This window comes from Mastigoproctus giganteus, chromosome 2, assembly GCF_048544385.1.
Source record: "Mastigoproctus giganteus isolate SK-2022 chromosome 2, ASM4854438v1, whole genome shotgun sequence".
NCBI classification, from domain to species: Eukaryota; Metazoa; Arthropoda; class Arachnida; order Uropygi; family Thelyphonidae; genus Mastigoproctus; species Mastigoproctus giganteus.
In genome coordinates, this window is record NC_143576.1 from 171,187,461 (window position 1) to 171,201,599 (window position 14,139).

The 14,139-nt window shown below is 35.8% G+C and overlaps 1 protein-coding gene across 1 annotated transcript in view; it reads left to right on the forward strand.

Annotated features, from left to right (window-relative positions):
- Positions 1–14,139, forward strand: part of LOC150089748 (uncharacterized) — a 148,805-nt gene that overhangs the window by 23,113 nt on the left and 111,553 nt on the right. Inside the window, exon 2 of the mRNA XM_090390088.1 lies at positions 7,369–9,246. Within this exon, the coding sequence (XP_090246214.1) occupies positions 7,391–9,246 (1,856 nt within the window). The 5' untranslated portion in view covers positions 7,369–7,390. The remainder of the gene's footprint in view (positions 1–7,368; positions 9,247–14,139) is intronic.

Genomic DNA, 14,139 nt, shown 5'->3' on the forward strand with positions numbered 1-14,139 from the left:
ACAGGTCCGGAGGCCTCATTTCAAGAAGGATGTAGAGCTGCTGGAACGAGTACAGAGAAGGGCAACAAGATTAATGAATGGAACAAAGGGTTGCTCTTACGAAGAAAGGCTTAAGTTTTGCAAATTACAGAGCCTGGAGACTAGGCATCGGCGAGGTGATCTGATAGAAGTGTATAAGGCTTTGAATGGCTTGAGCATGCTCAATGCCGATGGGATTCTTCCTCTTGCTCAGAATAATCACCTGAGAGGGCATAAATTCAAATTGAGGAAGGACGGATGTCGGATAGATGTGCGGAAATTTGCCTTTAGCCAGCGGGCAGTTGGTTTGTGGAATAGACTCCCATCGCTTGTTGTTGATAGCCTAAACAAATTTAAGGCTCAGCTGGTCAGGTATTTCGAATGAACGGAGGGGTGAAATTGGAGTAGTGTTTTTTTTTTTTTTTTGGCTGATGCTGAATAAGCTTGCTTTTTTGCATCATATGCCTCTACTAATGCTAATGCTAAAATAAAGCAGATACAAATATATTAAAAATTGAAAGGGCTTCGCGAGTCAAAGGTTGGGAATGGCTGCTGTAGGATATTTCTGCTGGTAAATGGAGTCACTAAACATGATGGCCCACCAGTCAAGCACAATCAAAGGGTGGTGCAAATGCCCTTGGAAGTTAGAGAAAATCTGTTGCTCAGGGTTTGGTTGCTTCTAGAAGCTCCTTGGCACACGTGATGGCCAGTTCGACTGGGATTGAAGTGAAAAGAGACACCACATCAAATGAGGCCATGACTTGATCATCTGAGATGGATAGGGTACGAATCCAGTCCAGGAATACCCAACTGTTAGAAATGGTGTTGGCAGCCTTGCCTACTAGGGACAAGAGCAAGCTCGAAATGAACTTAGATAATTTGTAGGCCGGGGAACTACAACAGGAGATGATAGATCTTAAGGGCACTCCTTCCTTGTAGGAATTCCTTCTGAGGTCTACCAGTGACTTTTGGTAGACCTCAGAAGGGCAGAATCTGGCAGCTGGAGGCATGCAGATGCCAACACACAGATTCGGTGACTTTCCTTGACCGTGACTGCACTGGCTGCTACATTGGGGAAACCAGCAGAAGACTCAGTAGTCATGTCTCTGAACATGGGAAAGTTATCAGTTTAGCAGACGTGGAACACTCAGCCATTGCTTGAGCACTTCTGGTCAACTCAGCATGACATTGATACGCACCGTGATGTCATGAACATCTCGTGCTGTAGCAGTTCCTTTAACCGGAACAGAGGATATGTCCATCCCATTACTGACGATCATCCTCTTGGCTGACAAACATTGGCATTTACGACATTTCCAGGCTTCACAGCTACAACTGCAAGCATTCTCTTCTAACAGCTAATTGTTACCTGAACCTGTAGCACACAGTTCACCATACATGACTGTCATGGTATGCACACAACGTTCTGTATTTTTGCATTAGCGGTCACAAATGAAGGACGTTCCTCGTCCGAAAGCTGTGTATTACTTTCCTGTATTATTTTTATCTGTGTTTTTGTTCATAGTGAGCATTAATACTTTCGTTGCTTGAAGACAAACTTGCATCCAAACAAACTGTAATTTTTGTGCCTCAATGCAGATGTGTCCATTCAATGGTGGTCAATAAATGAATGCTGTAAAAGGAAAAGCACAGGAAATGAACAACTGAGTGATTTTGCCACACTGATTGAACCATGGGCTATTGCATTGCGGGTGGGATTTTGCTTAGCATCAATTGCACTGTTTAGAGAGCACTATAAAAACTGTGAACCAAGCTTATGTTGAAGTTATTTTATCTAGTTTGGTATTTTTCACAAGAAGAAAAGGTAAAATTTTTTTGAAGATTATGCCTGCTGAATTTTAATTCTTTAGTTTGTGAAAAACAAAACATCATCCTAAGGGTGTGTCTACTGATAAATTTTGTGTAAGAAGTTTTTTTCCTATAAAATTTTACCCTAAAGGTTTATTATAATGGCTGCATGGCCTGGGACATCAGGACTGAAAGGGAACAGGGATGGACAGTATGTTGAAGCCAATGACAATGAATCAGCTCTTCATAATATGTCATCTTATACTGACATAATTCTTATTGGGGTTTTCAGAATTTTTTGAAATACCCCCTACGTGCCACCTCCTGGATTGTAGTCCTTGGCATGCTTCCTCATGGCCAAGGTTTGGGGGATCAGGTGTCCCATTCCCCCTGGCTGCAAAGTCACCAGGTGTCAACACTCAACATAACAGCACACCTACTTACACACCTACATATGTACACTTGCCTGCCTTGGCTTTGCCTTTCAGATGCTACTGTGGCTTATAGGGGAAACCCCTGAGACTGCAATAAAAACAAACACACCTTGATCTTGATACTGACATAGATTTCTATTCGAGTGATGTGGATTCTGAATCTTGTTCAAATATATCTGTTGATGTTAGAACACTATAAACAACAGATGATGGTGTTACTTGTAGTGATGACTCTTTACAGATAAACTATTTACTAAAAGCACTACCTATTTGTTCCAGCATCCTGAGGCACATAAGGAGGACCCTTGCAAATATAAAAGGCAGCAAACGTGTTACACTAGTAAATTGTTCCAGCTTTCTTCAGTGAAGTAATAAACAGTATTTTAGAATAATTAAGATATGCTGAGTGGATTATATGCTAGTTTACCAGGACAAGAAATAATTTGCACAATTTTAAGTCAATTTTATGACATTTACATTATTGTTCAAACTGTTTTTGGTAATTTACTTATCCCTAAGTTGCATTTCTTCTCAATAAACTTACATATGACCCACACTATATATCAACAAAAAATCTACACATAACAAAGGCCTTACAGCTTATTGACAAAGCAAACCTTGTGCACATTGCAGGATTGTGTCTGTGTATGTTGCCACAAAATGTGCATGGCCCATTTTTAGTTGTTGGGCTGGAAAATTGGTTGCAGTAAAACACTAAAAATGAAGTTGTAAACTCTTCTGGCCTCAGCTCTCCTGAGTATAAATGGAAATTTAACTAGTGTGGCACTTCAGAGTCAGCCTTGTTGACATTTTGTGGAAGAGAGGGGCAAGTGATGATGAACTCATCCAGGAGGGACAAATAGGTGGTTATTCTATTGTATAAAGCAATGGTTAAGCCACAACTGGAATACTGCATACAGGTTTAAAAACCAAATTTTGGTAAGACCACAGATCTGTTGGAAAAGGTGTCGACAAAAGCAAAATTAATTGGGAGAACAGAAGAATATTCTTAAAAGAAAGCCTGGGTTCCTGAAAATTGCAGTATCTGGAACCAAGTATCTACACTATGACCTAATTTGAAGGGTTTAAGGCTTTAAAAAAGGCTAAGTAAATTAAATGCATGGCATTGCTCCTCTGCTATAATGGGGAACATACATTTAGATTGGAAAAGGATGGTTTACAGAATAGTGATAAAATTTGCATTCATGTAGAGAATAATTGACTGCCAGAATAAACTTCAGCCTGGCGTTGTGGAAATGGGTAGTTCGAATAAACATAGAGTAGGAGTATATAAATTATTTAAAGGAATGGGTGAAGTGGGTAAATTTTTTTTTTTTTTTTTAGCTGTGCTATATGAATCTTGTTTCTTGGCATCATTTTATGAATACTAATGAGGATGTCCTACCTGTTGTTAAAGCGGAAGGCGTTAACATTAGTTGAAGCATATGATGCAAGAAAGCAAGCTTATACAGCATCAGTGGGGGGGGGGGGAAAAACCCTTCCCATTTCACTCATCCATTCACTCCAAATGTTTGTCTAGTTCTATCTTGGATTTATTTAAGCTGTCAACTTTTACAACGACAGATGGAAGTTTGCCAGCAATCAGCCATCCGCTGGCTAAAGGCAAATTTCTGCAAATCTGTTCTATAACTGTCTTTCCTCAATTTGAATTTATGTCCCCTCAGGTGATTAATCTGGGCAAGAGGAAGAATCCCATCAGTAGTGAGCATGCTCAAACCATTCAAGGCCTTATACACTTCAATCAGATCACCTCGCAGGTGCCTAGTCTCCAGACTGTAATTTGCAAAACTTAAGCTCTCTCTCTCTTCATAAGAGCAACCCTTTGTTCCATTCATTAACCTTGTTGCCCTTCTCTGTACTCATTCCATCAACTCTACATCCTTTCTAAAATATGGCCTCCAGACCTGTATGTAGTACTCAAGGTGTGGCCTGACCATTGCCTTATACAAGGGGATAATCATATCCTTTTCCCTGCTAGAAAAATTTCTGTATATCATTGACAAGACACCATGAGCTACTCTTGCAGATTGTCTGGACTACTCAGAACACTTCATATCTGACTGCACAATTACCCCCAGTTCCTTTTCATTCTCTACCACCCTCAGTGTAGTACCACACATTTGATATGTTACTCTGGGGTTACTGCTACCCATATGCAGTACTTTACATTTGTCAATGTTAAGCTTCAGTTGGTGTTACTTTTGATTGCTCAATATGGTGATACAGTTAGGATGTTATCCTTTGAAGATACTGACTGAGCATTGTATGGAGCAGAAGGATGTTGTTGCTTGTGATGAAGGATGTTATGGAGGTGGATTAGTGCTTCATCCCTAGTGACGATTGATAATCTTGTTAAAGAAGGCGAACCTGTTTGGTTGAATAGTGATCTTGCACATGGCATGTATGAGAAGGAACTTTCAGGCATGGAGGCAAAGGGGAGAATTCTTTGAATCAAAAGATATTTTGTATTCTTTTCATATCTTATTTCTGTTGGTTCTTAGGATTGTGGAACTTTTTAAGAGATCAAAGGAATGGCCTTTATCTGTGTATTGTAATTCAGTTTGCTCTTTTCTTAGTGTATCCTAATCAAATACATTTCTCATTTATTTCAAACTTTTTTTTTTATTTTGGGGTCCCACTGTTATACAGTGGTGTATAGGAAGTCACATTGGTAGGTGTTGTTTCAGTATTTCGATTTTCTTAAAAGAGTTTTGGCATAAGGTTCTCACTCTTTTTCTTTAGAAAACTACTATTAACAAGATTTCCAGGTTTGAGTATTGGTATTAACAGTGCAGTGTAAGGAAGCCCCAGGCTTTTGTTGAAATGAAAAAAATCTACTAATAATAGATTTTCTTGTTTATACTCTGGCACGACCACCGGGTCAGTGGAGTTTACAGTAAATCAATCAATACAAATGTTAATCGTATTTAGCAGTCATGGGCTTGAATCCTGGTCCACTCAAAGAACGTGTGTTACTGCACTCGTGCTCCTGACCACTTGGTTGCTCTTTTACAGCATTAGAATTAGTAGAGGCATATGGTGGAAAAAAAAACAAGCTTATATAGCATCAGCCAAAAAAAAAAAAAAAAAAAACCCTTCCCGTTTCACCCATCCATTCCCTCCAAAAGTTTTAGTTTAGCCTTGAATTTATTTAAGCTGTCAACTTCCACAATAATAGATCGAAGTTTGTTCCAGCAATCAACTACCTGCTGGCTATATCCTCAGGGGCTTACATCTGGCAAGCATGGGCTTGGCACACCCAGGGTCCTGAGCTGGATATCATCATTCTTCTCTTTCTTGGTAATTCTCTTCTACTTTCTCTTTTTCTCTCAGGGTAAATCAGAAATTTTTTTTTTTGGCTGGTGCAGTATAAGCCTCAGGCTTCCTTGTACGTGAACTCAAGTGTGGAATCTGAGCAAGAGGAAGAATCTCATCTGCATTGAGCTTGCTCAAGCCATTCAAGTCCTTATACACCACAATCAAAAGGTGGTAGATGACTTTCATCAACTGGTGAAATACCACCACTTTGCTTATTGGAGGCTTGAAGTGGTGAAACCCATGTTTAGTCTCTAGAGCAAAGTTTCCAGCATCGCCCTCCCCCCAATACTTCTCCTTCAACCCATGCACGGTACAAGTACTATAGGTTTTGATACCTTTCATGTTTGGGGTTTTCATAAAAAAAAAAAAAAAAAAAAAAAAAAAATCCCACGGGTGCCTGGTCTCTAGACTCTAATTTGCAGAACTTAAGTCTTTCTGGGTAACAGAAACCCTTTGTTCCACTAGAGCTGCTGGAACAAGTACACAGGAGGGTAATTTCATTGCCCTCCTGTGTACTTGTTCCAGCAGCTCTACATCTTTCTTAAAATGAGTCCTCCAGACCTTTATGCAGTACTCAGTGTGGCCTGACCATTGCCTTATACAAGGGGATGATTACCTCCTTATCCCTGCTAGCAAAATTCCTATATATCATTGTACTCTTGCAGCTTGTCTGCACTGCTCTGGAAATTTCATATCTGTCTGTGCGATTACCCAAAGATCATTTTCATTCTCCACCTTAGACTGGATCATGCTAGTACAGCGGCGTTATTTTTAATGTAAACTGATGTTGGGGAACAACTTTCCAGTGATTAAGAAGCAGTTGATTCATAAAAAAAAAAAAAAAAAAAAACAAGATGCTAGTTTTAATAACAAATTCATATCTCCACAAAGATATAGTAGCAAAAAAAAAAAAAGTCGAAATGAGCAACTTAAACCTAAAAATAAGTAAGATGCAATGGCAATTGCAATGGCAAAATTTCAGAGGTCTCCAGCCATCTCCAAAATATGATCTGTGTTACTAAACACATTGCAGCCCAGTCTTTGGAAATATATATGCGATACCACTGAAGTGTTAGTCATTTGATTCAAAACTCTAGAAAAGTATCTGTGTGATGATGAATGGATATATTCTATTCACAAATTGATTCCAACAGATAGACTGCCAAATAAACTGGCCTAAAGTTGAAACAGTTAGGTAAGTGTGCATGCAGCTGAATTTCTACAGGTGTGTAGAAATTCAGCTGCATGCACACTTAATCAAAAGCTTCACACAATGCAGCAATTTCAAATAATTGTCAAAGAAAATTATAACTTTGAAGTCATCTGAGATAGAAGTGAGTGCATTCTTCGACTTAAGTATTCTTTTATTTCTATTATATCTTAGTGTGCTGCTGTTGGTCAGGTGCATGTAAGTGTAGTCAGAAAAGTGAGACAAAAGTCATTGCATTCTTGCAATTGTTATGTTATCATTAACTTGACAATTGTCATTGTACTATTTTAGAATATTCAGTCAATTCAAGAAGGCAGATCTTAAGATGGTAGTGGCTATGGATAAAAAACGACGTTCGTACGCATTTTGCATAATACTGTGTGCTGTAACTGTTTGATAACTTGAATCGTTTTATTTTGTAAAATCTGTATTTTGAAAAATGGGATGTGTAGTATTTGAATAAATATTTTTTGGTTTAAAATTTTAATCCTAAACTGTGTGTTGATAATTCATTTATTACTTAATATTTTTATATTAAACTTATTTTATTTGTTACAGCTTTTCATGTTTGTTACTCTGAATGGGCTCATGTTATTCCTGTAAGGCAAGTGGAGGAACCTATACCTATACCACAGTGCCAATGGCTTCCACCAAACACGAAGAAGCATCACGAATTGCAATTGCAAGACCAACACCTTATAGTAGAAATAGTTTGAATAGCTTTAGTTTCAAAAGACACATCCAGCCATCTCCAAAATATGACAATCAGGTTTCTCATATAACTCAGCCATCTGATACCAAAAATAATTTGAATGTTACTAAGCATAGTACAAGTTTGCCCATTCCAGTTAACACTGGTCAGTGCAGCAATCCTCGTATAAATTCAGGCATTCCATCTAAACCATACAGTGTTATGAATACAGATACCATAGACTTTCAGGATGGATCTCATTGTTTTATTGATTCTAATTCCAACAGAACTAATTTGGGTGAAATTCATGTAGTGAATAATAATGATTTCATAAATGATAGGAATGCTAAAGCAATTGATATTCAGACTTCTTACTCCTCTCAGCAATTAAAGGCATCAGCTTTAGACAACAAGGATTTATCTCTTAAGAAGCAAAGTGAAACAACTCAGATGGGAAGCAAAACTATACCAGTAGCTACTGATAATAAATCTGAAAAGATGGACTCTCAAAGAATCTCTCTGCAGCCCTCTAGAATCCCTTCTAAAGTGACTGCCCATATTTCCGGTCTACCTCGGCCTCAGATGCCTCATTTTTTAGATAAATCGCAATTGGCTGATTCAAATCAAGAGGAAAATAAAGAGTTGGATGAGGTATATAAACAACATGAACATGGTGGTGAATTAAAAAATAGTATGGTGGGAAAAGAAACTGGGCTGTGTGGAGTTAGTCATGATAGTATGCTTGATTTAGATTCAGGTCTAGGTAGCAGCCTTCATGAGAACGGTGCTAAACAGGAAGATTCTGAAACTTTGAAAGATGTTGAACACATCAATTCATGTGAAGGATCACCTGTATCTCATTCACAGCCTGATATCTCTGCTGAAATAGTTTTAGAAAAGACAGCTGCATTAAAGATAAGAGAGAGTGGTATAAAATCACCAGTATATAGGAGACGTCCAGGGGGAGGATGGAGCATTGGTACTGAAAATAAGGATTATATCAAATCTATATTACAGAGAACAAATAGTAATCAGATGAACCAGGCAAATGTGGGATATGGTGAAGGTGATAGAAAAGAATTTGGGAAGACTTCAGAATTAACTTATACCTCATATAGAGGTTCCTTGGCATACAAAACAGCTATCCCTTTACAGCGTTCATATCTTCAGAGCCAGCGATCCACTAGATCTGATGGATCGAACATTCCAAAAGTAAAGAGGCAATTTATTAATGAAGATAATAGTTCTCATAAGAATTCTGTTAGAAGTGCAGGATTTAGTACTAAGAATTCTTCAAATACAGTAAATTCTTCCTATATATTCAATAAAGCTATGACACAGTCACAAAATTCTAGTCCTGACTCATCAGAAGAGAAATCAGAAAGCCTGACAGAACAAGGGATAAGTAGTCCAGTATCTGAACTGGAAAATAGAGAATTTTTAATTGATGATGAAATAGCAGACCAGCCTGGACTTATATCATTTGAAAATGCTAAACTTGATGCATCTTCAGTACCTTCCCTGCAGCAGTCTGTAACAGAACTTCATGCATTACAGGCAGCTAATATTTTTGTAAAGCGAGGAGAATCTGATAAATTATGTCAAGAAAGAAATGGCACTGAGCAGAGAGAGAGTCTTCTGTCATGTTCAGACATTGGCTCATCTTGTTCTAGTTTAGGCTCAGATGACCTTATGTTGGATTATGACAAAACTACTGATAAAATTCATGATGTAGCCTCTGAAAGGTAACTCTTTGTTTTATCATTAAATTATATTTTGAGATTTTATATAATTAGATAGTTGATTTCTATAATTTTCTTTTGTGTGTGAATATGCAGAGAGCATATATATTTGAATAAATGGGGTGCCGTGTTTTGTGGCTTACCAGTTTTATCGTATTAAGTTTTATATATACTGTACTGTTATTATGTAATTTTTTTTTTATCATTGTAAACAAGGATGAAATATGTATGATTTGCATGAATTTGATAACCTGATCTCCAGGTATGGGTACATATTATAAATTAAAGGAGATCAGAATGTGACTGTTATGGAGAATTTTAACAATACAGTGCTAATTTTATTGTAAAATATGATTAGAATATTTCCAAGAGAATTAGGTGTAACTTAATTCACATGGAAATATTTTAATTCTATGAGCAAGCTTTTATTAGCTTTGGAATGATAAGTCAGATTGAACCCATAGATCCAATAGCATTCACTTATTTCTGTAAGCTGGTATCAAGTAATTTACAAAATTTGATGAAAAATATTTTTTCCAATTTTGTATCTATTTATGCTCTGCTTTAGAAAAAGTACAGTATATTACAGTATCATGTTATTTTAACATCTTTTTCATTTTAATGTGATAGAAAAAATATATTTAAAAAAAATTAAATTTATTCAACCATGATATTTCAGATAATCTGCCAAATAGAAACTGCAGCTACTTTATTATAAATTCACATATTGGTTCAGATATTGGAAACCTTGTGTTAATATATTGCCAAAGATGCAAGGAAGCAACATAACTTTCACATAATTAGCCAGAAATGGTTAGTTTGGGAAATAGGGTTGTAATTTCATAGTATCAGATAACCTGATCCCAGTATTTTAATTGTCTTTTAAATTAGCATTTGTTATATTTTTTATTTGTTTTTAAACTTTTTACTTGTACACTGCCATGTAATTTAATGCTTTTCAAAGAATTTATTTTTAGTGATTATTTGTGCTTTATATAAAAAAATTCTTATTTTAATTATAAAGCAGTTTTGCTTCCCATAATATAGGATTATCAAGGCCATTTTTCAATTAAGAGTATTGATTAAATTCCTATAGGTTCTGTGTATTGACTGGATAGAACGCTGACTAGAAATCTGATTAGCTACTATGAGATTGTCACAAAGGAATTAGATGCAAAGGATAATTTTGACATAATCTATTTGGATTCCAATAGTCTTTGATTCTGGGCCACACCTTAGTTATTGTATAAATTGGAGAAGTGTGACATTAGGGGAAATTTGCTACTATGTATAAAGGGATGATTAAGTACAGGCATACCTCGGTTAACGTTACCTCTGATAACGAAGCTTCGATATAACGAAGTCCGCAATTTCAAGCCCCATTTAACATAAAAAAAATATTCCAGTTTAATCACCTGAAATCTAAACAAACTGACGAAATTACGGAAACCTTTTAGGCTTCTCGTGGTTGGTTCGAGAAATTTAAAAAACGGGCCAGGGTTCATAGTGTAAAATTAACAGGAGAAGCCGCAAATAAGTTTTCAGAAAAACTAAAGGAAATAATTGAACGTGAAAATTTTCCACCAAATTTGATGTTCAGTGTTGACGAAAGCGGTTTGTTCTGGAAACGGCTACCAACAAAAAGTTTCATTTCTATTGAAGAAAAACCAGCTGCTGGGTTCAAAGCAGCTAAAGACCGTTTAATGTTACTCTTTCGATCAAATGCCTCTGGCGATTATAAATTAAAATTGTTATTAGTTTACCATTCAGAAAATCCGAGGGCGTTAAAAGGTAACATAAAAATGAATTTACCTGTAATATGGAAAGCAAATAGAAAAGCGTGGGTTACCAAGGAGTTATTTACTGATTGGTTTGTTAACCACTTTTGTCCTGAAGTAAAACGGTATTGTCAAAAAAAACAACTTTGAAGAAAAAGCTCTTTTATTGTTAGCCAATGCTCCGGGACATCCTACTGATCTTAACACGTTGGACACATGCATTCCTGTCAAAGTTGTGTTTCTTCCAACAAACACAACTTCTCTGATTCAACCATTGGATCAGGGAGTGATAGCATCATTTAAAGCTTATTATCTGCGTCGAACATTAAGCAGTTTAACTGAACTAGAGGATAAAGAGGAAATGACAGTTAAAACTTTTTGGAAAAACTACACCATTAAAAAGGCAATTGAAAACATTGATAGTTCTTGGAAAGAAGTCACTAAGAAATGCTTAAATGGAGTTTGGCGCAAAATATGGTCAGAAGTTGTACTAGAAGAAGAAAATAGCATCCAAGAAATTAGAAATGAAGTTATCCAGATGGCTCAATCAATAGGTTTCGAAAATGTCGATGAAGAGGATGTTAGAAATTTATTGAATGCAGAAGATGATGGTTTTTCAGTGGAAGATTTAGAAAACCTTGTTAGCAATGAAGACAAAGATAATGAAGATGAAGTTAAAGAAGTTCCTGCCGAAAAAGTGTTAACAAACAAAGATTTAAAAAGCTGCTTAAATGACATTGAAAACGTTTAAATTTTTTTAGTGAAAATGATCCTGATTTAGGAAGAAGTTTTATTGTTAAGCGATCAGTGTTAAATGCAATAACTCCGTATAGGCAATTGTTAAATGAAAGAGAAAAAAAGCATAAGCAACTTTAGACTCATATTTTAAAATGTGATTTCACTTTGTATGTAAGTTGAATGTTTATTTAATAAAACTTTTCTTTGTTCGAAAAAAAAGCTTTTCATTTTCTTTACATAGGAACGTATCCCTATTCTGGCCATAGTATTTTTACCTCTGAAAACGAAGTTTCGCTTAACGAAGTAATTTCGTGGAACACATCCTATTCGTTATTCGAGGTATGCCTGTTATAAATGGATACTGTTTTGATGGGCAGCAAAAAAAAAAGTATATTGTGCATGGAAAATCTGTGGACATGTAGTTTTTCCATGGAAAAGTAATCAAACTTGGAAAAGGAGAGGGGTTTTTGTCATTGAGAACTTTTTGTTAGCCTAGAATTAATCAAAAAGTACCAATATTGTTATTTTGATGGAATTACCCACACCACTCTTCCCTTCAAACCAGGTTAAGAATGCAACTTCATATGTTATAAATCAGAAATAGGCATTTGAAATCATCTATTAATTCTGGAATAAGCACTTTTGATACCTGTTTGACACTTTTTACTCATTTTAGATTCTAAAATATGCCCCAGAATTTTTTAAAATTCTTTTGAAATACCATGTATAATAAGTTGATAAGAATTCATGAAACCAAATTGCTATTCTTAAATTAGTCAGTTATTTTGGAACTATGGTTGTTAGTTAGTAATGTTTAAAGAAATTAATGCATCATATGAAAACATTAAGTATAAATAACATAAATTGCAGCATTTATGTATAGATAATATAAATAGCATAAAATAACAATAAGTATAAATCTGTATAAAATATTTTTAATTGTTATTTTGTTGTCAAAAACCTTCTGTTTTTGAGATAGTAAGAACAATCCTTAATAAAATCAAAATTTATACATTACTTGCATTTAATTTTCATCATGGAGAGGCATGCTGTTTTTACTGAAGATCAAGTGCCAAGTCCTCAACATAGGCATATGTTCAGCTTAGAGACAAATACCATTAGCCTAAATTGTTGATTTCTTTTTAAAAATTGTATATCATCATATGAATAGGTAAATCTGTGATACATTTAAAAAGATTTTAGCAACTTCTGTTTTTTTTTTTTTTTTTGTAGTTGTTGGCGCATCGGCTTCTGTGGCCATAGTGCACCTCCCAAGGTTTTTGCAGTACTTTGATCCAAGCCTGAGGCGGGATTCGAACCCGCGACCTTTGGGTTGTCAGGCAGGCACTTTACCCACCCGGCTAGCCCGGTCAGTGCAACTTCTTTAAACACAGATAACTGTATTTGTCTCTAAGTTAAATTTATGCCCAAACCTTAGCACTGAGCATTTCTTGTTTCTTAGATTATGAGGTTAACAGAATTTTTTGGAATACTAACATGGAATGAAATGATTTTATAATAGCAGAAATTAAGGAAGTAGAGAAATTGCCTTAGTAAAAGGGAACAAAGCATCTGGGACTGATGGAATTTATCCAGTTATATTAAGAGAAGTTGCAAAAGACATAACTAAATGTTTGGCCTTAATAATGAGAGCTTAATAGAAATAATACAAGATAATCTTATTAGGAGTGGAGTCATAATGCAATACAGTGCAGGTTTATTGAAAGGAGGATAGAAATCTGATTAGCTACTATGAGATTGTCACAAAGGAATTGATTGCAAAGGATAATTGATATAATCTGGATTTCAGTGAAATCTTTGATTCTGTATGACACGTACAATTATTATATGAATTGGAGAAATGTAACATTAGGGAAATTTATTTAGTACTGTGTGTAAAGGGGTAATTAAACAGTGGTGGGGATAGGAAGTAGTTATAAATGGCCACTGTTCTTTAAGACTAATTGTACAGTCTGAAATTCTCCCTGCAGTGAAACAAGCCTCTAGAACAGCAGATACTTTTCAGCAGGGACAAAGAGATGATTATTCCATTGTGTATAAGCATGGAAATCTCATTTTAGGAAGGACATAGATTAGTATTAGCTATGTAGTGCAAGGAAGTCGCTGACTTTTGTTGCAGTCACAACTGGCAAAAAAAAAGTAGATAAGAAGATACAAATTATACACTTCTCTCTTCATGTAGGTAACCATCTAGTTAACCTTTGAATTTCTTCATATTGTCTTGGCTAGCTGCAAAGGCAACTTGTTTGAATAATCAGTAACTTTGCTCAAAGAAAACTTTTTAGCATTAGCATTAGTAGAGGCATATGATGCAAGAAAGCAAGCTTATTCAGCATCAGCCAAAAAAAAAAAAAAAAAA